Raw genomic sequence first — 26,523 nt, 5'->3', positions numbered from 1 at the left:
CCTTCTCCACTTTTCCACTCTTGTCTCTCTGTGACAGACGAGGACACCCGAGATTTACAATCCTCCCTGGGATCTTTCCATCCTGATTTGCTGTCAGGGAGATGTTTGTTTTTCCATAGGAACTTAGTAATGTCTAGTTGTTTCTCCCTGAAAATGACCCCCCTTTGCCTTGACCGTGATGTCGAATGATTTTTTATTAAAGTGGAAGTGGTGGTGTGTCTCTCGCTAATTAGCCTCAAATATCTCAGTGATTAAATACTGAAAAAATTCCCTTTGTACGGAAAACTGTAATTAAACATTACAGGGAAAACAAATTATCCACCAAGTGCCACGCTTTCGTCTTCAGCTAGTTCATTTCCTATATGGGCGTCTGGCTCTGCCTGGCAGTAGATCCCAGCTCTGCTGGTGTTCTGCCACACAAAGATATAATTATAAAAACAAATGCTCGGAGACTCCTGGTAAAATGAATGCATTGGCATCTCCCTGGTACATGATTACATTGACATGTGAAGCCAGAAGGAATCTTTTTTAACCAGATAACTATTAATTTTATAGGACTTCCAGAATAATATTTATTATTTTCTCTGCTGGAGCTAAACAGCCACCCCAATTTCTCAATTTCATTATGTATTCATTTGCCTGATAGAAAATTAAGTGAAGAAGTATTTGTCTATTTATTTATTGAAAACCAGCAGTTCACCTGGCATTGGGCAACCAGATGGAATGACAGAAGAAAAATAACAATTCTGCACATAATTAAATAATTGCTGATGGAATTTAAATGGCAAGGGAAAGAGAGAGAGAGAGAGGGAAAATGAAAATCTTTGATCGTTTTAAGTAAAGCATCTACTCTTTTGCAAGGGCAAACAGAGATAGCTCCCAGCATTTGATGCATCAGTAACTCTCTATTAAGATGGATTTCCCAGAAATTATCATTCAGGTTGAAATCCTGGTTTTTTGATTTGCTTAATAATCAGGGTGTGAAAACTTCACTCAGCGAATGCCTGATAGCAAATGTGGCACTCCTTACGACATCTTGGGTTCTGGTGAGATTTTTTTCTAAAGTAATAATGATGAGTCTTGAACGTGTTTATTTATCACGAAGCAAGGGCTGGAAGGATGAAGTGGCTTCCTCTGGATGCACTGGATACCAGAGCGCTGCACGACGCATCCTCCAGCCTCGGCGGGAAGGCTGTTTACCAAAAAGCTGTGATTATGTCTGCTTGAGCCGGTTCATTGTTCCCATCTGAATAATGCATCTGGGTCTCTCTGGCGGGGCTGTCTGTGTTTGTTTCCCCACGCACACCCAGAGCTGAAGACAAGGGTGGACCCAGGCGCCTCCACTGCAGCTTCGTCCCAGTGTCCATGGCGGTAGACAGCCTGGTCCAGTCCCAGGCTGGCCCATCCACCCCGTCTCCTTCTCTGCACTCGGTGCTCAGCCTGGATGACAGCAGCGGCCTCCCATCACCACGGAAACAGCCTCCGCCCAAGCCAAAGAGGGACCCCACCACGCGGCTGAGCGCCTCCTATGAGGCCGTGAGTGCCTGCCTGTGGGCTGTCACCAAGGACTCCTCCAATGAAGGTTAGCCTCGGGGAAGAGGGACCCCGATCCCCGTTGGGTTACTGATGCTTGACTTCCGGTCTTTGAGTGCGCCGCGGCATTACTTTGCCCTAATATATTTTTAGTAGAATTAAACCCGTTGTTGGCTTGCCAGGGGCCCCCCTTTCTTTTTTAATTTTTATTTATTGATTTTTGGCTGCGTTGGGTCTTCGTTGCTGCACGCGGGCTTTCTCTAGTTGCGGCGAGCGGGGGCTACTCTTCATTGCGGTGCACGGGCTTCTCATTGCGGTGGCTTCTCTTGTTGCGGAGCACAGGCTCTAGGCGCGCGGGCTCAGTAGTTGTGGCTCGCGGGCTCTAGAGCGCAGGCTTAGTAGTTGTGGCGCACGGGCTTAGCTGCTCCGTGGCCTGTGGGATCTTCCTGGACCAGGGCTCGAACCTGTGTCCCCTGCGTTGGCAGGCAGATTCTTAACCACTGTGCCACCAGGGAAGCCCACCAGGGGCCCTTTAATCATTAAACATAAATAATATTAATTCTAATCTCTAAGCCTCTTAGGGAAAAGCTCCTTATATATCACTTCCTTAACTCCTCCCCCGACTTCCACATTGAATGAGGAGCCTCAAACCAGAACAACTAAGAGAGTTGGTCGCTCATCCACGTAAACTTTTGTGAATTAAAAAGCTAAAAAGATTCATCTGGCTTCCCTGTTATCACAACTTAATTAAAAATTAAGCCTGCTTTATCACCACACAGTAAAGTGAAACGATTCATGCAGAGGAGAATCATGACTCAGCAAAATTCAGTGAGTGAAACTTTGGGCACTAGACAACAAATGTCTCTGCATCGGTGGCCTAGACGTATTTATGCAAAACCACAGTTTATTCTCAATTAATTCTCTCATAGATTAGTTCATGTGATATTATTGCTTAATTTTTAGAATTGTGAAAAGCAGAGGAAGTCCTTCTTTGCAGAACATTTATTAACTTCACAGATTTTACTTATCACCCATGAGTATGAGGTCCTATTCTAGGCCCAGGAAGGTACACAATAAATAAAGTTATCTGCCCCCATGGGGTTGGCATTCTAGTGGGGAAGGCAGATGGTAAACACAATAAACAAATAAATACACAGAATAGTTTAACTGTTTTTTGGTTTTTTTTTTTCTGCGGGGCATCTCACTGCTGTGGCCTCTCCCGTTGCGGAGCACAGGCTCCGGACGCGCAGGCTCAGCGGCCATGGCTCACGGGCCCAGCCGCTCCGCGGCATGTGGGATCCTCCCAGACCGGGGCACGAACCCGTGTCCCCTGCATCGGCAGACGGACTCTCAACCACTGCGCCACCGGGGAAGCTCCGAGTCAACACCTTTTATGCCCAGTCCTGTTCTTACTAACACGTGCCTTTCCTAGAGGTTTTCATCCAGTATATACGGTCATAGTGAAGAGAGGCCGGCCAGAGGGCTCGTTTTTCTTCTCTACCTTTGTGCCTGAAAAGCTGGAAACAATTTTATGGGTCAGTAAATTTTAACACTTGTTTGCAAACTATTAACAAGCGAGAGCCAACTATTTGAAAGTGTGATTTTTAAAAGTTTGGGGTTGCTTTTTGCAAACAGAGACTAGGAAAGGAAGAACAGAGCCACAACTTCTCTTCTTTGCAGGGAAGCTCCCAGCTGAGGGCTTTGCTGAAGAACTGAGTATCTAAACCCAGTGTGACGGCTTTCTCCCCAACACAGGGACACCTGGATGGTGAAATAGCACAGGACAGGTTTTTGGGGGGCAGCTCTAGGCGCCACCACTTAAGCCTGGTGATGTGAGATGCATACCCAGCCTCCCTCAGACTCCAGCCACCCGCTCCTTAGAAATAACACCTGAGGAATCCGTATTTCTTAGAATTGCCGTACAGCTTCCCTTTGTAACAAAACACAGTTTATATGTATAGGTACGAGAATGGTTCAGCTGTGTGGCTTAATTTGGAAATAGCGTTACATTTCATTCCCTTTTTTATTGTCTTGTTTATAAATTTATTCTAGAATAGCACTTGACACCCAGTAAGCACTAAGTAAATACTTATTGAACAAATAAATCAATATAATAGAAAAATATTTCTTTGTGCTGCTTTCGTGAAAGCAGAACTAGCTTCTTATCAGTAAATCAAAATGAGCACAATTTGGCAAGTTTCAACATGTACCCTTGAGATCTGTCAGACTTTGTCAGCATTATTTTTAACAGAATCCCCTTTATAATATTTTTTTCTCTTACCTGAAATTTGATGAAAATTAGGTCCTCCGTGAACGCTGCCCTGAGAATGTGTGACGGGGCATAACAGGAGAACATAATTATGTTTCACAACTTATGGCTCATTTGTCCATTCAACACATGTTAATTCAGTGTATTCCACTCCCCCAGGGCCTTAGAGACCAGTGGGCTAGGAAAATGGGCAAACAAATTATGAGAGAGGCAGAGTAACAGCAAGGGCACCAAAGAGCACAGAGCAGGAGGGGCTAACCCTCACGGGGACCTGTGGAAGGGGTCGAGAAGGACATTTAAGAGGCCTTACACACGTGGAGGGCAGTCAGTGGGGAAAGATGGGCCGAGAGCAAAGGTGACAGACTCCTCCCTCAAAAAAATGACCTAGCAAGGTTGTAATCTATCGCAGCTCAGTAGAAGCCCTTCTTGTCCAGTTTGTAAGCTGGTTGCAAATCGATACTGACCTCACTCAAGTATGCAACAGGCCCACCAGCCAGGGAACTGGCTTTATCTAGGCATCCTTCATGTCTTAGGTCCTGAGAAGGGCACACAGTTTGCTCTGAAACTGGGCAAAATCACACTGGAAGAGTTGGAAAACAGAGGATAACAACACACACAGATACAGGTATTTTCTTGATGAACGATATTCTCATTGCTTTCTTCTCATAGATTTAACATGTAGGCATCTTATTCTCAGTGAGAATGGGGCCAAGTAACTTGTGTCTTGAGGCAAAGTCACCGACGTGCCTTAGCAAAAAACTCAAAGGGAAACTATTTTGTACAAGAAAATGTTTACCTCCTAACAGAATCTAAAAATGACACAAGTCCCTAGATCATTGCACAGTAAGTCAGATAAGAGTCAAGTTTAAGAAAGAATGAGAGGGCTTGAGAATGTGGGATTTATCCCTTAAGTTACTGTTAGGACACTAAGACTTGCCCTCAAGGTGATCTGTAACCATGAAACGTCTCCCTGATCCCGTCTCACTTTTATCCATAAATTCAAGGACTAAAAAAATTGTTAAGAAAACTCTTAATATAAATTCACTCTTAACAGCCCTTAAATCCTTATTTGCAAATGAACAATTAGCAAGGACTTGTGTGGACACACACACACACACACACACACGCAAAGGAATAACCATAAAACCAAATTAGACTCTTAATTCTCTACCTGTGGTATTCTAATTTCACTTTATGAAGAATGAAGCTTTCCAGTTCCCAGCCCAGATTTTCTAATTTGGTAGTTACAGACAAGGACAGGAACTGTGCTCTTTACATCCTCAGTAAAGCACCCCAGGTGATCTGACATTGATGAACTGCAGACCACGCCCTGCAGAACCCTGTTCTATGACTCATGACTAATTTCTGGTTCTGTAGTAATAATATGATGTTGATGGTAACAGCTGACACTTACAATTGTTTATCATGTGACAAGCGCTATGCTAAGTACCTCCAATCTTTAGAACTACCTGATGGGGTGAGACTGTCACTGTGACCCCTCTGTAGATGTGGATGTTGAGTCAGGGGAACAGTGATGTATCCCGTCCCATGCTACACACCCAAGCAGTCAGGTTCCAGAGGCCAGTCTCTCAACTGCCTCCCGATAACCCATGCTACTTTTATTTATCATCGTTTAATTCAAAAAAGCTTTTCTCTGCATCTAAAGCAAGCCTTGAGGGAATATCATATCAGCTATCTATTGTTGCTTACCAAAACTCCTCCCAAACTTGGATATTTAAATAAAATACGATTATTTTATTACTGTCTCAGGTTCTGGGTGTCAACTGGGCTCATCTGAGTGGCTGTCCCTCGAGGTCCTCCATGAAGCTGCATGTGGTGGCTAGAATCACCTGTAAGCTGGTCACTTGCATGCCTGGTGCCCATAGATGTCTAAAGACTGGGACTGCTTGGCCATCTCTGTGTCTAGGTGGTCTCTCCACCCAGTTTGTACAGCCTGGCAGCTTCAGGGTAGCTGGACTTCTTACGTGGACAATCAATGTGTCCCCGGTGCCTGCTCCAGGAAAGAGAATGCCGGGCGGTCACTCTCTTACCTTTGACGAGCAGCCTTGGAAGCCACACAGCATCACTTCCACCACTGCCACCAGACAGTCTCAAAGGCACATCCAGGTTGAGGAAGGTGAAATAGACTCTAACTCTTGATAAGACTGGGAAAACTATTGTGGCCAGTTTTTGGAAAATACAGGCTGCCTTAATCCATCCTCTGGATCAAACAATTCACATCCCTCCCACATGCAAGATGCACTCATCCCTCTTGCATGCTCCCCAGAGCCTTATCCCATCATCACATCAGGCTCAGGTCCAAGCCCCAAATCCCATCATCTAAATCAGGTCCAGGTATCCTGGCTGCTCAGGTAAGGCTCCTTAGATGGGCAGCTCCTCCAGGACTGTCCCTAACTATCGAAGACAAGCTGCCTATTCTCCACACAACTAACATGTTGCTTGTGCCTTGGTTAGGATTTAGTCCTGGTGCCCGGAAATTATTTTCCATGGCCATTAGGTCCGTGCTACAGAATCTTGGCTCACCTTTGGATATTATTTCCTCGTCCACAAGAGGTGACATGTTTGGGGCTGGTCGTTTTCTCAGCCTGATTCCTGCTCATAACATTTTGAAGCACCAGAGCCTCTTTATTTTGTATTGATCATACCTCTTTCAACGCAGCTGATACAGTTCCTTTAAAAGCTTTGCGAGTTTCCTGTGAATCAATTTATAATCTACCCCTTTAGTCAAAAGCCACATCCACAGATCTCTTTGAGATAATCTCCTCTTGACTTTTTCTTTTCTGCAAGATTTCTGTGGGGCAATACTCCTGATATCCTTAGAAGTCCTGTGGTTTTGTTTCTTTGAAAAGGTCCAGTGAAGCACCACCTGAAATCTTTCTGAGGTCTTAATAAATGGGTTCATAGTCATGACCTTGGCTTCAGCTTTAGATCCTGTTTTCCTAAAAATGCCCCAGATTCAATCTCTGCTTACAAGTCATTTCTTAACTTCGGAGTTATTTACTATCCTGATGGCCCAGTGAGAAACTATTTTATTTTCAAACTCAGAAAGCCCAGGCTCCTTTATAGATAATAGTTTGTTCTTTCTTTAGCTTATCTCTTTACCCTCATTTTCCTGCAGGAAAGTAGAAGAATCCAGGAGGCTGCTTTTACACTTGGTCTAAAGATCTCCCTACCTAGATCATCCAGTTCCTTAAGTGTGTTGTCTGGTTTCCACAGTACTGCAGGTGACAGTGTTGCTAAACTTTCCACAAAGGTATAAAAAGGGTTATGTTTCCCTCGGCATCCAGCATATTTCTTACTTTCCTTTAAACGTCACCAGGAGCTTTCCTGGGCGTCATGCTTCTGCTAACAGTCTCTTCAAGACCTCTCCTCCTTCCCTGGTGGTCCAGTGGCTAAGACTCCACGCTCCCAATGCAGGGAGCCCGGGTTCGATCCCTGGTCGGGGAACTGGATCCCAACATGCCGCAACTATGAAGTCCTCCTGCTACAGCTAAACATGCCACGACGAAGATCCCGCCTGCCTCAACTAAGACCCGGCACAGCCAAAATAAGTAAATGAATAAATAAATATTAAAAAACAACAAACTCCTCCAATTTCCCAAGGCTACTGCCAGGCTTTTAAAGTTTGGGTTTTTTGGTTTATGGCAGCACTCCACTTCCAGTACCAATATCTGTATTAGTTGTCTTGCTATCTAACAAACCTCTCCAAAATTTAGTAGCTTAAAATGACAAAGGTTTTATCATCCTCTCTCTCTCTCTCTCTCTCTCCCTCTCCCTCCCCCACCCCTCTCTCTGTCTCTCTCTGTCTCTCTGTCTCTCTCTCTCTCTCTCTCTCTCTGTCTCCCTCTCTCCCCATTCTACTAGTTGGGTATCAGCTAAGCCCTTCTCATGCGAGCTCTCTCACAGCTGTGGTCAGACAGCGGCTGGGCCTGGGATGGTCCACAGGCTCAGTTCATTACATTTCTGGTGTCTGCGCTGGGGAAACCTGGACAGCTGAGGGCTGGAGCAGATGGGGTCCTCTGGCATCTCTCTCACCTCTGTGTGGCCTCTCCACATGTTCTCCACAGCATGGGTGCTTCAGAGTAAGCAGTCTTCTCACATAGAGATCAGGGCCACCAAGAGATGTGTCCCGAGAGAGGAAGAGCCAGCCAGAAGCTGCACTGCCCCTGACCCAGCCTCAGCAGGCAGGCAGCCTTGCTTTCGCCATGTTCTACTCATGGGGCGGTCACAGAGGTCCTTCCAGCTTCAAGGTTCTAGAAGAGCACGAAGGACTAAAAATACTGTTGAAGCCAGTTTTGTAAAATACAAGCTGCCACAAGTCCTTTAAATTATTCAAATCTTCAGAACAACTCTATAATACTAATGTTAAAATTTTGTTTGGTTCATTAACTTTCTAGGAGAGGCTTATGAGTTGCTGTGTTTTAGTACATTGAAAGCCTTTGCGATAATGCTCATTAATTACAGAATTGTGCATTTGGGGTATTTTCTACTCTTAAAAGTTGGCTGCTTTGGTGAACCCTGTACAATACTGGCCTTCAAAGATATCCATTGAGTTAGAAAATTAACTTTGTTCTTTTCCATTCTCATCTGGATGTCTCCCATTTGTTTCATGTTTGCGAAGTGCCAGCATCTGAGCTAAGCACTTTACATACATTATTTTATTCTTCTGAGATGATTTAGTGATATCACCATTTTAGGCATGACTATTGAAGCCCAGAGAGATGTGACCAAGACCTCTTTTAAAATTATAATTTGCACCGGTGCCACCGCGCAAACACACACACACACACACACACACAGACCCAATTCTGTGACTATTATGGCCTGTAGTTTCCCACCTCATAGCATGTATCATGTTCTAACATGCTATGGAATTAACTCATTTGTTTTATTTACTTTTTTTATTGTCTGACTTTACCCAGGAGGGCAGAGGAAGGAAGGGGACAATTACTGTATATTCACTAATGTGTCTCTGAATAAATACTGGTTAAATGCGCGACTAAATGAATGATAGCATGAAAGGGTGGTCATGCTGGGGTTTGAATCCAAGCCCATCTGACTCCAAAGCCTTTAATTTTAACCCTAAAAGTGGAGTTGTCACTCTGAAAGTGGAGATGGATACTCTCATATATGCAGTCATAATGAGAGAAAAGCCTGGCTGCCCTAAAACTCAGGAACTCAGCAAAATTAGATGTGCTTATTCAGATCAAGAATTCCTACAGATTAGCAAAGCACCAAATTGGTAAAATAGTTCAAGATATTTGAGAAGTTTTGATATTTTAGTAAAACTGTGTGTAATTTTCTAAAATTAACATCTTGGCTCCAGAGAAATTATATTTAATAAAATCTATAATTTACAGTAAAAAAATTAGAAAAATAAGTCTTTTAGAATTTTTTAACTTAAACTTTAATAAATGTTTTGAGTCATATTTAAGTAGTTTTTCTGCCTCTTTAAAAATTAGTTCTCGCTAATATTATGCTCTTTTGTTTTTCTAAATATCTTCCTTCTTTTCAACTTACGAAGTTGCCACTGAAGTTCTTAGTGAAATACAACACTCTTGATTTCCCTGTTAAGTGTGTTAGGATTCAGATATATTAATTAACTGTAAAACAAGCCCTTGGCATCATTTTAACAACGTTCTTTTTAGGAAAATAATCTTTCCATGCATGTAGTTGTTTTCAATGGTGTTTTGTCGTGTTCCTTTTAGACCATTTAAATAATCCAGCTTAGGTATTTCCTACAGGAAACACCCACAGGGCACCAACTCGCTAATTTGCTGGTTCTCTCCAGTCTCCTATTTTCTCTTCTCTAAAAGCCATGAGGAGCAGTTCAGCCAGTACTTAGTCCACACGTGTATCAGGCCCTCAGAACCCAGGCATAAGCAGGTGCCAGTGCAGATGGAAGGTGCCCACCCCGCTGCATCCCAGGCCCTTCCCGCTGCAGGCGGCTGGCAATCCTGGGCCTCCTTACTGGCCACCTTACCTCTTCCTTGACTGGTGGGAGTTGTCCTCCCCCTCCGAGATCAAAACTGGCTTTCCCCTTGGCAGTCCTGTGAAGTGCCGGGAGACACGGACCCAGGAGGGTGGGGAGATGGGGAACCTGAGGTTGAAGAGAACCAGACCCTGGAGCGGGGAGCGACCTGGACCCTGGAGGGTGGAGGGACCCAGACCCCGCGGGGGTGGGGGGGAGAACTGGACCCTGGAGGGTGGAGGGACCCGGACCCCGCAGGGGGGGAGCGACCTGGACCCTGGAGGGTGGAGGGACCCAGACCCCGCGGCGGGGGGGGGGGGGGGAGAACTGGACCCTGAGGGTGGAGGCCGGGTGTCCTCGCCGGTCGCGGCGCCGGGGCAGCTCCGCGCGCTGCGCGAGGCTCGGGCCGGGTCCCCCGCTAACACTGCCGCCCCTTCTCCGCCCTCGCCCAGTTCTCAGCCGACCCCGGCCGCACAGCGACGACTACAGCGCCGTGAAGAAGATGCCCCCTCGGAAGCCCACGCGGAGCCCGCACACCAAGCTCAGCGGCTCCTCGGAGGAGATCTCGGGCGCCAGGCCGGGGGCGGCGGGGGCCGGCGGTGCGCGGCGCAGGGCGAGCGGCCCGCAGCGCGCCCCGGGAATCCCCGCGCCGCCCGCGCCCCCGGAGCCCGAGCCCGTGTACATCGAGATGCTGGGCCGCGCCGGCAGCCCCGAGCCGGCCGAGGCCGTGTACGAGGAGATGAAGTACTGGGCCCCCCCCGAGGGCGGCGGCCTGGGGGCGGGCGTCTCGGCGTCCGCCTCGCCCCCTCCGCCGCGCGACGGCCGCAGCCCCCTCCCCTCGGAGGACGGCGACGCCGGCGGGCCCTGCCGGGACGCGTGCGACATCCCCGCGCCCTTCCCCGACCTGCTGCCGCACCGGCCCCCCCTCCTCGTTTTCCCCCCGACGCCGGTCACCTGCTCCCCGGCGTCCGACGAGTCGCCCTTGACGCCCCTGGAGGTGAAGAGGCTGCCGGTCCTGGAGACCAGCCTCAGGTACCCCGTGCAGCCCGAGGGCGCCGGCCCCCCGTCCCCGCAGCACCCCAAAGCCCCAGAGGGCGACGGCGACCGGCCCGCGTTCGCCGGGCCGCACGGAGCCTCCCGTCCCCCCACGCCCGCCGCCGCCCCCCGGCCGCCCGCGCACTTCACCTCCGCGTCCGAGCCCGGCGCGGGGAGGCCGGCGGAGCCGCCCCGGGGCCCCCCGAGGCCCACCTCGGCCCCCGCGGGCGCGCCCTGCAGCCCCGGCCTCAGGAGCCCGCACCCCCCCGGGAAGGCGGCCCGGGCCGAGCCCCGGAAGGCCGCCCCCGGCGCCCCCTCTCCGGCCGCCTACAGCCCCCCGAACTGCAGGCCTGTGGGCAGCCCCCTGGACGAGCTGGCCAGCCTCTTCAGCTCGGGAAGGAGCGTGCTCCGGAGGTCGGCGGCGGGCCGGAGGATCCGCGAAGCTGAAGGTGAATTTCGCACACGGAGGTAGAGGCGTAGCTGCAGACGCGGATGTGTGCCGATGTGCCGTAGATACGGTTTAAGGAACGCTTGAGGTCATTGCGGGGTCGTTCAGAGCAGGTACCAACTTAAAAACAAACATCTTATGCAACCAGTATGGCCAGGTAGGTGAGAATGAATCTTTCCGTCTCGTAGGTAAAAGTTCACGATGCAACAGCCCACAGCGCTGAAACTGGGTTTAATACACCCTTGTGACTTGAGAAGTATTAGAGCAGGACTCGGCTTGAGCCGCTGATTTCCGTTTCCTGATAATATTCACTTGCAACATGGAAGGGGCACTTGTGTCACATTATGCCAAGATGCCCCATTGGTTTACAGCTCACGGCTAACCCGAGTGTCCTCCAACGTGCTGTCCATCTCACTTCCACTCCCGGCATCTGGGACGGTTACCTGTTCAGTTACTCTCTTACACTCACTCAGTACCACTTAAGCTATGTTGTTCTGAATGAATGATTTTTGTGCTGTTCCTTTGCCACCCAAGGAAAATTTTAACTCAGTTCTGTTATATCTGCATCTTCTCATTGAGCAGCTCTGTCTCATGACTAGTTAGCTGTTGACAGACAGTCAGGTGAGCTCAGGGCTAAGCTGTGGCAGCCAGAGGCTGTTGCCTGTATTAAAAAGTATTTATTTTGTGTCCATATAAAAGCAGAAGGTAGCTAGCAAAGCAAAAAAAAAAAAAAAAAAACCCAAAAACACAAAAAGCCCTCATTAAGAATTTGTTGCTAATCTCTTGTAAGTAGCTCACCACGTGCTAATTCATTCAGACGAGGTTGCCTTTGAGCCAGAGGTGCCATTTGGGCACAGATTCTCTTAATAATCACAGAGAATGTAGTCATCTTCCAGAAAACATCTTTTTATACAGAACCAAAATATTTTCCAGTGTTCTGTATTTGGGAGGGGAATTACGTGAATACAAAGGATCTTCCCTTTAAGGAAATTGTAGCAGGTCCCTCGACCGTGACGCCATTAACCCGAATGTAGATGGCAACTACTAGGCTTCTCACTTTGCAGAGATGGGAAGCTTCAAGGTCAGGAGGTTAAACACCTTCCTTAAGGTCAGGTGGCAGGACTGGAAATAAAAGCTCATGATGTGACGTTTTATGTACGCGTTAACCTGCTCTTTCACCTAAAGAAAATACATAAATATATTGGCTTTCATCATTTGATTAGGTCCAAAATCTCTAGAAAATCTAGAAAACATTATCAATGAGTGAAAAGTAGGTCAAGACTAAGAACACTTAGCAAATGAGTGAATAACCTAGCCCCCATTTATTCTTTTTTTGTTTTTGCGGTACGCGGGCCTCTCACTGTTGTGGCCTCTCCCGTTGCGGAGCACAGGCTCCGGACGTGCAGGCTCAGCGGCCATGGCTCACGGGACCAGCTGCTCCGCGGCATGTGGGATCTTCCCGGACCGGGGCACGAACCCATGTCCCCTGCATCGGCAGGCGGACTCTCAACCACTGCGCCACCAGGGAAGCCCCCCCCCATTTATTCTTCAGTCAGATAAGCTAATTGTTTTTTTAGCTAACAATTTCTTCTTAATTACAGACCATTAATAAATGGAATTGTCCTTGTAAGTAGGAGATGGCTTGAATTTCACAAGTCATATGTTTCATTCCAAGGAACAAAATGGACTCTAGGAGAAAAGCCTTAAATGAACAAATTACTATTTGCTTTCGGAACTAAAAGTTTATTAAAACCAAATTTTACTATAGATGGGAATTGGATGAATTCTTCTCGGCTGTATTCAAGGAAGTGAAATTAATGAATTTGTAGACGGGCATCATCATTTGGAAATCCCTAAGTCTAGGACTTGAGGGGAGGATTCCAGTGAGGCCTCCAGGTAGGGTGCGTGGATGTGCTAATATTTACCCTTGGTAACATTAACTGGTATTTGGGAACATGTATCAAAACCTCAAGTACAACATTGTTAGTGCAACTCTAAAATTATAAAATATCTATTTTTCTACTGTGGGCTTTTACAAAACACTCTTTATTTTGAAAAGATTGTCTTGAGCCACTTACGACTTTCTCATAAATATATGAATTGGCAGCTTCTGCCCCAGCACAGCGGCTGTAATAACAGGAAGCTGCAGTAGGAGATGGCTCGTCCCCTCGCACCAGATGACAGGAGTCCAACTGTGCAGCTCAGACCGGTGTGATTCCCGATGGTCCATGATGTAGGAAACACGTTGACCAGCATGCAGGACGTGTCCTTCTGGGATCGTACAGGCTATTCTTTTAGGATGTCAAAGGGGCTTAAAGAGAAGACTTGGAAGAAAAAATAGTCTTGATGCTGGAGCTAATCACTGGAGCTGCTTATATGATTATTAGGGTTTACACCATGTGATCCTGAAGCCAGTAATCCATTGTCTTCTGAATGAATCGCATGGCTGGTATTCGTGACTTACTGGAGTCCTGGGACTTCTCCCCTTTAAGATTTTAAATCTTCTTCTTTACCCTTTTTATATTTCAACATATTCTTCTCTTCACCTGAAATAGCTTCCTTACCAAATAATCCAGTGGGCGGCTAATTCCGCCTCAATGCACCTGAATTAATTACAGCTCATTTCTTGGACCGTTGTGATATGGAGAAACTGCACTGCAGATTTGCAGAAGGGTTCCAAATATTCCCCTCGCTTCCTTAGAAAGTGACCTTGAAGAGATTAAACTGCTCCTTATTACCCTGCTAAAGGTATTTCCAGTTAAAATATAAAGGATGGTGAGTTGCGTATAGAAAAGGAGGTCCTTTGGTGTTTAATTCTACAACGTCACTACTCCATAGACTTAATATCCAGTGGGATTTCATAAATATCATGTCCCTCAAAACAGTTCATTTTCTATAGACTCTTGGATATTCAATTTGAGGTACACAGGTCACAGAAATTCTAAGAGTCCGGGATGCAGGTATAGACAAAATATGATTGTGCAGGTGACAGATGTGACTGCAGTCTGGGAGGGGTAGTATCAGCAGCAAGTAGCTGCAGTGCTTACTATGCTCCAGGCATTGTTTTAATAACCTGTTTAGTTCTCACAAGACTAAAATGTATCTGCTGTTAGCATCCCCATTCTACAGATGGGAAAACTAAGGCACAGAGATTAAACTTTCTCAAAGTCTTCCTCCTTTGAGAGAAACAGTCTGACTTGAATGCAGTGATTCTGGCTCCAGGGGCATTTGTCTTGGCTACCTGCCCAGGACTGCAGAGGAAAAAAATAAATAAATAAAATAACAGAGGATAAGCCTTTAAAAATTCATATTTGCTCACCTGAGGTGTAACAACTAAGAGTCCTACAGTTTGGACGAAGAAAACGGTTTCATAAAGTCAAAAATTCCAAACATGTACTTTACAGATCACGGATGTAAACAATTGTGGAATACCCACTGGGCCCTTAAAATGAAGAATGACTAAATGTTTAATTGTCTCTGACTTTCTGGTTATCCCATTCATTCACAAGGTGTTTTTCATCTGATGCCATAATATGATTAATATTATTATGCTAATTATTTATAGTTGCCTAGTTTCAAAAATTATGAGACCTAATTCAAATGCAGGGGCAGAGTCATTGGCTTCTTGGGGCCACGAGGGTGCGCCATCGTTCCAGATGGCTCCGTGGCAGCTGGTTGTTTATCTAGAGCATGAAGTAAAGTGAGCATATTATTCTGTACCCGTTGAAAAAGATCAGATGATAGGGCTTTGACAACAACGCAGCACACCTCAGAAATCTGGAGAAGAATGTGGAGGAGTCTGATTTGCAGAATATTCTGTGAAAAAACATTACTTTGTTACTTTCTGATACTGTGCATCCTTAGTTTATATGATATAAATAGGTAGTTAAAAATTATATTGACAACCAAAAATATAGAGAGACAATATTTCTTCGCATATAATAGGTGTTCATTAAATACATTTGATGAAAACCTACCTAAAAAAGAAAAAGCAGTTTTACATATAAGTATATTTGTTAAACCTGGCCCTTGTGGCATTTTTACACATACGAACCACTGAAGCCAAATGACAATTACTCCAAGTAAGAGACAAACACTCCAAGTAAGAGCATTTTGACAATGCTCTTTTGACAAACACTCCAAGTAAGAGCATTTTGAGTTTTTAAATCAAAATATTATTTAAATGAATTTTTTACAGCATGATACTTGATTCCATAGGGCCATTTATTTTCAAAAGAATTATTTTTAAAGTCGGCTTTATGGAAAATTTCAAACATAGAAAAGTAGAGAATAGATGAATGAACTCTCTCTGTGGCCAATCTTAGCTCATCTCCAGTTTTCTCCACCATCAATGAATTATTTGGAAGTATGTCCCAATGTCAAATCAATTTACTAATAAATATTTATAAACCTTTTATTAGAAAAGTCCTTTAGAAGAAATAAAAGGTTTATTCTTAAGTCACTTTAATTAGTACAGACCAGTCAATCCTTTTGAGCCTCGTGAATGTGAGATTGTTGCTCAGGACAGAAGCCACCTCTGGATGCTGGAGACTCGTTTTTCATGATATAACCAAAATAATTCTCAGGAGTTAGCTTTCCACCAAAACAACACCGGCCTGCGAGATCTTCCACAGGTTCTTTGAGCACAGCTCCAGACGTGGGCAGCTGTGCAGACAACTTTTCTGCTACGACAACAAGTGTGGATTTCTAAATATCGCATCCAAACAGAACTAAGTATGAAAGATCAAGGTCCCAAAAGACATACGGTTGCATCTTAAATCAACATTGTGTGAGGTTTTGATGCCTCACTGCCAAATTAAGTACAATTACTTATGCGTTGTTCAGCAACAAGAAGGTGCTTTAAAATCAGTGAGCTATCACAGAATTACAGGCAGAAACCTCTGACCTGCTCAAGGACAGTGTTGGTAAATTGTCATTCTCTGCTCCTGGTGTTTGAGACAGAAGTTTCGACACCATCTTCATTTAATCTGTGATGCGTTGTAATGAAATTGCGGCATACGAAATTGGTCCTCCTCATGCAGATGTCTAGATCCCATCATGGGATGCAGGGCTTGACATCCCAGAGGCTTCTTGCCTCCATGCAGCCTCTACTAGCAGTTTATCCGTGCCGAGCTGTTAATCTTTCTCACTCCCCAGCCGCTTTGCTTTCTCTCCATGGTGATTTATTTGTGAGCGGTGGTGGCCTGAGGCTTCATGAAAATTATAAAGGGCGTGGAGAGCAAGCACATAGTTTACTGATGTGTAGTTGAGCGCACTCCTGCCTCTCATAAAGGTCTCCCTCCTGTGAAAGGAAGGAATTCCGCGGCCTTCTGGAACCATTTTAAATCAACCCTAAGTTTCCCTCGTTTTCCAAATGAGTAAGTCCTCCGGGAAGACGAGCTTCACATCCCCAGAGAAGCAAGCTGTCCATTTATCATCTATCAGGCGAGGATGAGCTATAGAAATGGCTCCCCCTACCGTACCGGTGAACCTGAGCTTGCACAGAAGGAGAGTAGATCTCTCTGTGAGAAAAGGACGTTTTCACCCAGTTCCTGGCCCTGCTGCAGTAAAGGAGAGTATCTGTGTTTGGGACTGGCAACCGGACATTGCAGTGTTTCTAATTCCCCAGATGTCCAATAGAAATAATACTTTGTCTATGTCCGCTTGGAAATGAGCTTTGATCAGTAGCCAAACATACCTATGTTAAGAGCACAAAGCTCCTTGTCTTCTATGTTAAATTGAACAGTTGAAAAAATGCCTAATATTGGTTGTGAATGTGGTGACATTTTTCTCCCAGTTTAGGGCACCTTCTCTCTCTAAATGCCCAAGAATTCACACAGGGAAATGGTGCAACCAGGGACCCATAAACAGGACTTGTATTAACTTGTAGAGCTAATTCCCTTGTAGTCATCCAAAAAGCATTCACTTAATGTGAGCACGGGGCTTGCCACAGGGAATCCAAAGTAGAGAGAAAGAAATCCGTGCGCCCTGCCCTGTCCAGGCAGTGCAGGTGGCAGGGGGGTCCACCCCATTTCAGTGAGAGGCTTTACGTGGAGGCTATAAACCATGAGTGGGTCTGTGACTGAACCCCCAAGTGGCCCGTGAACCCCAGGGGTTTGTTTGTGCCTCGTTTAGCGAGAGGTTGCACAGATTTCATCACAAAGTGTCGGTGAGCAGGGCACGGTGCAGGGCCGCTGCTGCACATGTGCACAGCTGGCGTGCCCGGCAGCCCAGGGGGAGTGCGTGACGGCTGCAGTCGAGGAGAGCCTCACGCCAGGGCTGGCACGTGGGCAGGAAGGGTGATGGGGACAATGATGGGGTGTGGAGTTAGTTTCCCGGGTGCAGAGGGGAGCCGGTATGGCAGCCAGAGGAAGCCATGTGTGGTGAGCCCTGCCTCTGAACGTGAGTTCAGGGTACCTGGTCCTTTTAGCATCTGGCCGTGAGCCTTGAAGGAGAGAGAGAGAAAACAGAGGGTGCACGGAAGCAGGGCAGGATGAGCTTCCCACCTGGAAGCTCCACGACAAGGCCTGGAAGCATCTCCAACGTTCCTCTCCTGTCCCGCGAGAATTCAGCATTAACCCTTAGGATCTCCCCTACAAATTAAGAGCCAAAGGAAGAAAGAGAACCAAACCGATAGTAGCAATTCTGGGTATGTGCCTGTGACCTCAGAGCATGGGAACTACTCAGAAATGCTCTGGAACATTGGTCGTGGTGTTCTGTTAATAGTGTTAATAGCTAATGCTTATAAGTGGCTCTTTCCTGTCGGCCAAGCATGCAGACGTGCCTCTTCTCCTCGGGTCCTGTCTGTGAAGCCAGAGGTGCAGGTGTCAGCCTCTCCATCCACCAATGAGCAGCCGTAGACTGAGGGATGAAGTGATTTTCCCATAATCGCAGAAACTGATCAGTCCCAGAGTCAGGAATCAAACACGTCTCTGTTCTCCCAGACCCTGGGTCCTTTCTACTGTGGCATTCTTAGTCTCCAAAAAACAATTAAAGTGTAAAAATGATACCCAGTCCCTGTCTCAGAAAGTAATTCCCTTCTGAAGTTAAAGATAAACTCCTTACCAGGAAAAGATATGGGAGGAGGATGCATAAAACTTTTCTTTTTGTAAAAACACAAAAGCAAAAGGCCACATAAAACTGTTGGAAATGTTCCTAAGGGACACAGAAGTGTCGGTTTTGAGCTGAGGGCGTGTTCCTTGAGTGACCCTTCGCCTTGCCCTCACCTTCCTGATAAAACCCTTTCTACTCTCTGGTCCCGCAAACTGCCCTCCCTAGTGTCAGGGACCCACAGCACACAGGTGGGGCTGGAATAACTCCTCACATTCAAAAGGATTGCTGGCTCGCTTTCTGTCTCCCTTTGACTCAGCCTCTGTGAGGCTTTGCTTGGGAACAGTTCCTAATGACAGGTGAGCAGTCACTCACAGCAGTTGTTTTCACTTGCAAAGCGCTCACCCAGCATCTTTCCTTAAGGAAGTATCTGACTCTGTGGGATGTGAGTGTCCGTCCTGGGAGTGGAGCGTCTCAGATGCCTGCTCAGGACCAGCCAAAAGGTAAAGCTGTAGTGACCTCTCACCCTGTCCCAGGGCCACGCTAAGGGCTGCACAGATGATCAGAAGTGGTTCTCAACAGCCAGCATGATTGGGGCGGGAGAAAGGCACACCCAAAAAAGCCCTCCTCATCTGTGTCTCTATGGCAACTTTTTATTTCCTAAGTTACGTGGCTATAGAGACAGAAATATAGATAATGGCAAAATTAGAAACATGGCTGAAAAAAAAAATAGTGTCAGGCCCGTACTCAGAGCCCCTCAATAAATGTTTGTTGGGAGAATCTTAAACTCAGAGGTCTCCTGAGCTTGGTACTTCCACTAGGCAGGTACTTCCACTTCATTCTTCCTTGAAACCCAGGAGCCAAACCAACCAGAGAGTTGTGACAATTAAATATTTAGATCAACCTGATCAAAAAGTTACCCTTTGAATAGTGTGAATTATCCTGGGAAATTAGCTTAATGTCTTGGCTGTGAGTCTACAGCTGCCAGCATGCCTTCAGACCAGAGATAGGTATCTTGCACAAATAGTTCATCATGTTTGAGATGAGCCGGAAGAGGCAGAGAAGCCATCCCAGCTCCGCTGTTCTCTAAGGCACAGTCAGTGGGAGGAGACTCTTTTGTACCTGGAATTCTGGAAGAGAGGGCAGTCTTTTCAGAAGTGGATTATCTTTCCTAACCAGTAAATATTTTTCATGCCATCAGCCCGTTAAAGCAAGCAGCCATTGTGTGTTGGGGGTCTCTAGACTAGATTTTGAATTAAATGCCCACTGGGGGCTCCAAAGAGAAACCCAGTGCTTTATCCTCTAAGCCACTCAGCAACTCTCCCAAAGCAAGTTAATAAAGACCTTCCTGGCTCTCCGCATCTCATTATTGCCACAGAATACAATATCCCGGGGTTTTCTTCCTTTTGTGAAGAAACTCTTAGAAGTGACAGGGTACATGGAAAGTTTCCCTAAAGATGAGCTGGACCGCTGCCATGTTCTCTCTGTCCTTAAGAGGATTGGAAGAGAAAAAGATGTTTCTTAATTACCTAAGAGTGTTTAGGTTCTTTAGGCTGACTTGAATCATTTTTATGATTAATTCTCAGATTAGCCTAGAAAATTCCTCACCACCTGAGAGCCAGCTATATTCAATGTCATTTTACCCACTGCCCTATCCCATGAGTCAGCAGCCATCACCTCACACCCGCTGTGTGTGAAGCTTCTCAGACCTTTTTCTATGCTGGTTTTCACTTCTTTCTTTTTCTGGTTTCTCCTTGAAACCAAAAATGTTCATACTTAGACATTGTACACTGACAATATACCGGGCAATTGCAATTTTACATTCACTAATACATGTTAATTGTAATAAGCCAAATCAACGACAATCTAGTTCGCTTTCCTCCCCACACAGGTGACTCGGTCCTAAAATATGCAGGGACCAAAGCATGGCAGACATGAACTGGAGCCCAGGTGACACACATTTACAGTGGAACACTCACGGTAGCATACCTGAGAATTTGTGTATTACCAAAGCCCTGCAAAACCTACAAAAGAGCTTCTTCACACCCAGAACTCTGGCTCATGATCAAACATACTCTTCCCCCCACCTCCCCTGGCCAAAATGTCCATTTTAAAGAATGGAAGAACTGGCATATGTGCACTGTAGGTACAACAGGGTAATTCCCAAGCAAATAGGCATGTTTTCGATCTTAGTTTTACTATTCTCCTTTGACGTGGAAAGATCCAGGAAGGAGTAAGTAAGAGACAGAAGACTTGAGCAAAGCAGTGGGTGAAAACTACCCCTATTCAGGCATTTCCACGTTACTGAAAAGGGAACCAAAGCTCGCAGCCCTTAAGTTACTTCCTGAAGTCACATCTGTTTGTCGGAGTTATGTTTGCTTAATTCCAGTTCTCAGGTGAGATCACCAGCCGGACAGGGGCCAGGCTGGTTTTAGAAGCAGGATGGAGGGCATCCATTTACATCCATTTAAAGCAGCCGAACGCCCGCCATACCCTTAGCAGTTCACATGTCTTTTTTCAAGTAAATAACCAATGCCCAGCAGCAGATTCTCTAGTGCAGACGAGTATAGTTGTTTTTAATTTTCATGAGAATTATATTGACTTTATTTTGTCTCTTGGTATTTAACCACCTTTGTATATAGCTTGTAATGGAGCCCCTCCTGGATTTTTAATAGAAACTTGTGTTAAGAATAACTACTTCAGGGCTTCCCTGGTGGCGCAGTGGTTGTGGGTCTGCCTGCCGATGCAGGGGACACGGGTTCGTGCCCCGGTCCGGGAAGATCCCACATGCCGCGGAGCGGCTGGGCCCGTGAGCCATGGCCGCTGAGCCTGCGCGTCCGGAGCCTGTGCTCCGCAGCGGGAGAGGCCGCAACGGTGAGAGGCCCGCGTACGGCAAAAAAAAAAGAATAACTACTTCATGGACATAGAGATTATCATACTAGGTGAAGTAAGTCAGAAAGAGAAAGATCAAATACCATGTGATATCACTTATACGTGGAATCTAAAATATGACATGAACTTATTTACAAAACAGAAACAGACTCATAGACAGAGAAAACAAACTCATGGTTACCAAAGGGGAAGGGGGGGCGATAAATTAGGAGGTTGGGATTAACAGATACACACCACTATATATAAAATATATAACCAACAAGGACCTGCTGTATAGCACAGGAATTCTACACAGTATCTTGTAATAACCTACAAGGGAAAAGAATCTGAAAAAAAAGAATCACTTTGCTGTACACCTGAAACTAACACAGCATTGTAAATCAACTCTACTCCAATATAAAATTTAAAAAGTTTTAAAAGACTGAAAGAATAACTACTTCAGTCCTTGAGAAAAATATGTAATCTATGTTTGCTCCATTTAAGGGACTCCTTTGTGCTTTCCAGTGCCTTCTGTCCATCCCCTACCCAGCACATGAAACTTAGCACAACCAGATATTTGGTTGAATTGCATACGTGTCAAACGAGACAGTAAAACTCTAATGGCTGGCGTTCATTTCACTGATGTAGTTCACTTACCCAGGCTAGAAATCATGTCTAATCTCCAGAGGCTGGGACAGCGACACGGGGCAGAGGCACTGGGCTTCTGTGTGGTGATGAGGGATTATAAAAATGTCTTTTTAATCTGGTGATCATTAGGAAACCCAGCGATGTGGTCCAGCTGCTAATCAGGGAGCATTTCCATTGCTGCAGGGGTCGAACCCATCTTAAGGAACCCTCTGTAATGATTTTAGGGAAAAGGTTCCATTTTTCAGACAATAAAATCATTCTATGACATCGCCCCCAAGACACAAAGTCCTTTTCAGGATTAAAAAAATCGGAGGTTAACTTCAGGCAAAATGATTCAATGAGTAACAATATTTGTGTTGCTGTTTGCTACTTGCCTCAAGTTTTCAAAGAGGTTTGGAAAAATCGTTACATGAGAAGGGCGGGCTTCATTCATGTATTCAAAACATGCATTGAGGATGTGTTTTGTGCAGGGCGTTGTACTAAATTGTATGGATTTTAGAAGTAAAATATGGTATCTGCTCAGAAGCAGCTCACAGCAGAGAAACACGAGAGATCCGAGGTACCCAGGCAGCAAGAAACATTGTCCGGGAAGATGCTGCTTGGGCTTCTCAAACTGCTTACCCTTAATGCTTGTGAAATGCTGCATTTTTATTCAATTCATTCTACTCTCTTTCGTTTTTAAATGCTTATCGTGACCCACTAAATTGATTTTCCAACCCATAAATATGTCCTTTGAAACACTGATCTGGAAGGTAGGATTTATCTGGAGGGAAGGAGGAGAGTGAAACCCAAGCAGTGGGAGAAGGAGACCAGTGCATCTTGCACTTAAGAGGAGGGTTTGTGCAAGGACGTGATGGCACCACCAAGTGATGTCTTGGAGGAACTACACCAGGGTGTGTGAAAAGGGTTTTCCTACATTCATGTACTTGTAAACGTATATTCTTTAAAAATGAAGGATGAGAAATGCTTAGTTGTGGGCACCTGAGGATGGGACCGCCACCTCCTGACTGGCTCCGAGGGGCTTTCTTCCTGCAGTTCTGGGTGAGATGAAAGCCGTTGAGATCAGCTCAGCCTTTCCGTCAGTGCCCCTCCCAGTGTCCCATCCTTCCTGAGTGGCCGACATCTCTGTGATGTGACACTGCCACTGCGACGGCTCCGGGGACATTCAGTCACACAGGCACATAGGGTTTGAAGGCACAAGGAATTAGTAGTGTCCACCCGTCTACTTCCGTAAAGGACCCAATCATGGGAGCCATCAAAGAAACAGGCCACGTGGCTTGAGGAGAATTCTGACAAGACTTTAAGTCTGTATAGATATTTTTAATTTGTTATGTAAGGCCTCAGAGCTGCTGCCTAGCAGCCACCCGGGGTGGGCAGTGGGGCTGATCTACAGATGTGCAGGGCACCCGCCAGGCTGTTAAAATGTGGCCATGTCTCTGCACCAGTGGAAATCCCTGCTGTCCTGAGCCCTCCGGGGTTCCCAAGCCCCAGCCCCGGAGGTCTTGCCCCAGGCCTGCCCTGTGTCCTCCTCGTGAACTGTGCCCACAGGTAGAGGCTTGAGGTCTGTGGCTCCTGCCTGTTTTCATTGGTCCTGGCTTGTGACCTTGGGGCTCTTAAATATCTGGGCTGGATAAAGTTTATAATTAGTTCTGAACAAGGATTTTGAAAAGACTCAGTTCACACCACTGCGTTTTGGCTTTTAACTTTTGCTCATTTTACTGGTTCTCTCTGACCCGGCTGCAACTGCATCAGTGAAATGAATGCCAACAATGAGAGTTTGTCTCGTATGACATGTAAGTGATTCAGCCACATCTCTGGTTGTTCTGAGGTTCACGTCGTGAAGGTAGGGGATGGACAGGAGGCACTAGAACAGCATGTTGTGACGGGAGCACAAGCTGGTGTCCCTGAAATGGAGCAAACGTAGATTATATATTTCTCAAGGATTGAAGTAGTTGTTCTTCAACAATTTAGCTAAACATTAAAAATCCAAGAAGGGCTCCAGGACGAGCTAAATATAAAGGTGGGGCTTCCCTGGTGGCCCAGTGGTTGAGAGTCCGCCTGCCGATGCAGGGGACACGGGTTCGTGCCCCGGTCCGGGAGGATCCCACATGCCGCGGAGCGGCTACGTCCGTGAGCCATGGCCGCTGGGCCTGCGTGTCCGGAGCCTGTGCTCTGCAGCGAGAGAGGCCACGACAGTGAGAGGCCCGCGTACGGCAAAAAAATAAATAAAAATAAAAAATAAAGGTGGTTAAATACCAAGAGACAAAATAAAGTCAATACAATTCTCATGGAAATGAAAACGTAAATAACCAGTTCTTATTCTAAAGGGATATGCTGCTGGGTGTTTGTTGTTCCCGTGAGAAAGGATGGGGAACCTGATGGAGGTGTCTTGGGGGTCCCCTCCTTGTTTTTTTCCGATAGTAGGTATTACCAGTCTCCCATCCATGTGACACCATACCAGTGTCAACAAATACCGAAAGCTCCCAATAAAAGGAATATCGTCCTCTCCACCCTTGCTTTCTGGAGAAAAGCACACACCTAATCCAGGACATACACTGTCAACCTTGTGCAGCTGTGCAGGTGTGGCGTTCCAGGCCTCCTGGATTTATGTTACCACCTTGCATTGAGGAAATGTAAAAATACCAGCTATATAAATACCCGCGTGACCCATGAGATTAGACACGAGGAATGGGTCTCCAGGCCAGGCCAGATTGTTGTTTAGATGTTGCATATTCAGCTCATTATAGGGGAGGCGAGCTCCAGGGAAAGGAAAGGGTGGCCATGCTTCTTCCCACGATGGCAGGGACCGGAGAGTTGGGCCCAAAAGGAGCCACAGCTCGTCAAACTGAAAAGAAAGTTGACACAACATAATTCTCTGTGCCTTTTTGGGTTCTGCAAACCTTATTTATACTGACAGTCATTTTTTAGCTTTACTATGGGTACATTCTTGCCCTGCTCAGCACATATGTTGTTGAAGATATCACTCTATTTCCTGCCTCGGTTGGTGTTTTTAGCACAAACCATCTCCTAAGACTTGGCAGGGGAGCGGGTGGCGGGAGCTAAGGCGGGGTGGGCAAGGAAGCCCTTTCCTTCCACCCGACTTAACCCCAAGCATGCGTCTTGGTGACGCTTTCTGCTGCAGAAGACTGCTCAACATACAAGGTCAAGAGCAATCTTGATCTATTCAAGAATGATGAATTCATAAGGGATTTTTTAAAAGTAGGGAGGAACACCGGGGCGCCGGCTCTAGCCTCTTAGGGTAAGAAGCAAGCCCAGCTAATACGTGTTCTCAACCCACCCATCCTTGCCAGTCGCTGCAGTGTTGTACTTTTCTGCTTCTTGAGTAATCAGTTCTTATAGCCATATGGCCATGTTGTGGAATGCGGCTGCCACAGGAGTCATCGCATGGGGACCTCATGTGGTCCCCAGCACCAGTAGACACGGAAGCCCTCTCTTGATCCATTTCTGGGACTATTAGCAAAGGGGTGATGGAGTCTGGTTCGCATCGCTTAGGGTCAGCTAGACGCCTGCTGTTCAAAACACACGCCTCTTCCGTGTGCCCTCCTGACCACACCTCTGATAACGTGCCCTCTGCTGACATCTGACATCTCCTTACACAACGCCACACGTGGAATCTCTCTTCCTGTTTGAGTTTAGGACCAGCCACTGTGTCTACCTGAATCCCTACCCCTGACATTTGTCTTTCTCTGAGGCGATCTGCCAAATGTCTGGGTTATACTCTCATGGATAAGAAAAAAGTCTTATTCATGTCCTAGAAGCCTGTCAGAGTGCAGGGGGCCTGGGGAGTGATCTCTAGATCCTTATTTTTGTGCGTGTGTTTTTTCCTCATGTGCAATAATGTAAGATTTCAGAGAAATAAGAGATTTAAAAGGCATTGTTCCTTGGAACTCAAAGTAGATATGGTTTAACACAAGCTGGATGCCGATTTAGGGTCTGAGCGGTCCTACCCATGCGTAGTGACACACCATCTATGTGTGTCTGTCAGCAGAGTCGAGCTGCGACTTCTCAATTTTAGAAACGAGAGGCTGAGAAGCAGCAGGACCATGCCAGGCTCCTGTCTCAGACTTTGTACTTTTCCTTAATGCCAAATAGGAAAAAACAAGCACATTCCTCCCTGCAGTAGCCTTTCTGGAGAGGAATTTTCCTATAGAGTTGCAGAATGAATGATAGCCAGCATGAGTAATGAGTTTAAAATGTATTTTCACATTTTTTATGCCTTGCATAGCACTCTCAACCTTAAATCAGTCGAACAGCTATAGTTTGTTTTTCTCTTGCGTTCCAGAAACCTGGATCTTAATCTCATCCGTTTCCAAAATACACCCTAAAGCTATCTCAAATCCAGGTAACCAAGAGAAAAGTGATGTTTTTAAGCATTCTTCCTAAAGAAACACTCCATCGCTCAGTCCTTCCTCATTCTCCTTGACCTTTCTGTGGCATTTGGTACCGTGAGCCTCCCCCTGCTTCAAGAAGCCTTTCCCCTCTGCCAGCCACCCACCCTCCCGTCCTGCGTTCTCCCCCCTCCATGCTTACATCTGACCGTTTGTATCCTCTATCACGTGTGCTCTGCCGTCTGCCTCTTTGCTTGTAGGAATGTCACTTTTCCTGGAGGAGATCCTCCCTCCCGAGATTTTTTCACGGTACGCGGGCCTCTCACTG

General features: G+C 46.3%; 1 protein-coding gene across 1 annotated transcript in view; it reads left to right on the top strand.

The window, feature by feature from the left end:
- Positions 1-26,523, top strand: part of MYO16 (myosin XVI) — a 401,807-nt gene that overhangs the window by 335,702 nt on the left and 39,582 nt on the right. The window contains exons 30-31 of the mRNA XM_022576783.3: positions 1,311-1,582; positions 10,247-11,278. Of these exons, the coding sequence (XP_022432491.1) occupies positions 1,311-1,582; positions 10,247-11,278 (1,304 nt within the window). The remainder of the gene's footprint in view (positions 1-1,310; positions 1,583-10,246; positions 11,279-26,523) is intronic.

This window comes from Delphinapterus leucas, chromosome 18 (assembly GCF_059928025.1).
Source record: "Delphinapterus leucas isolate spDelLeu-1000000601 "Yukka" chromosome 18, BTC_Dleu_Yukka2, whole genome shotgun sequence".
NCBI classification, from domain to species: Eukaryota; Metazoa; Chordata; class Mammalia; order Artiodactyla; family Monodontidae; genus Delphinapterus; species Delphinapterus leucas.
This window is presented reverse-complemented; position numbering and strand designations above follow the sequence as displayed.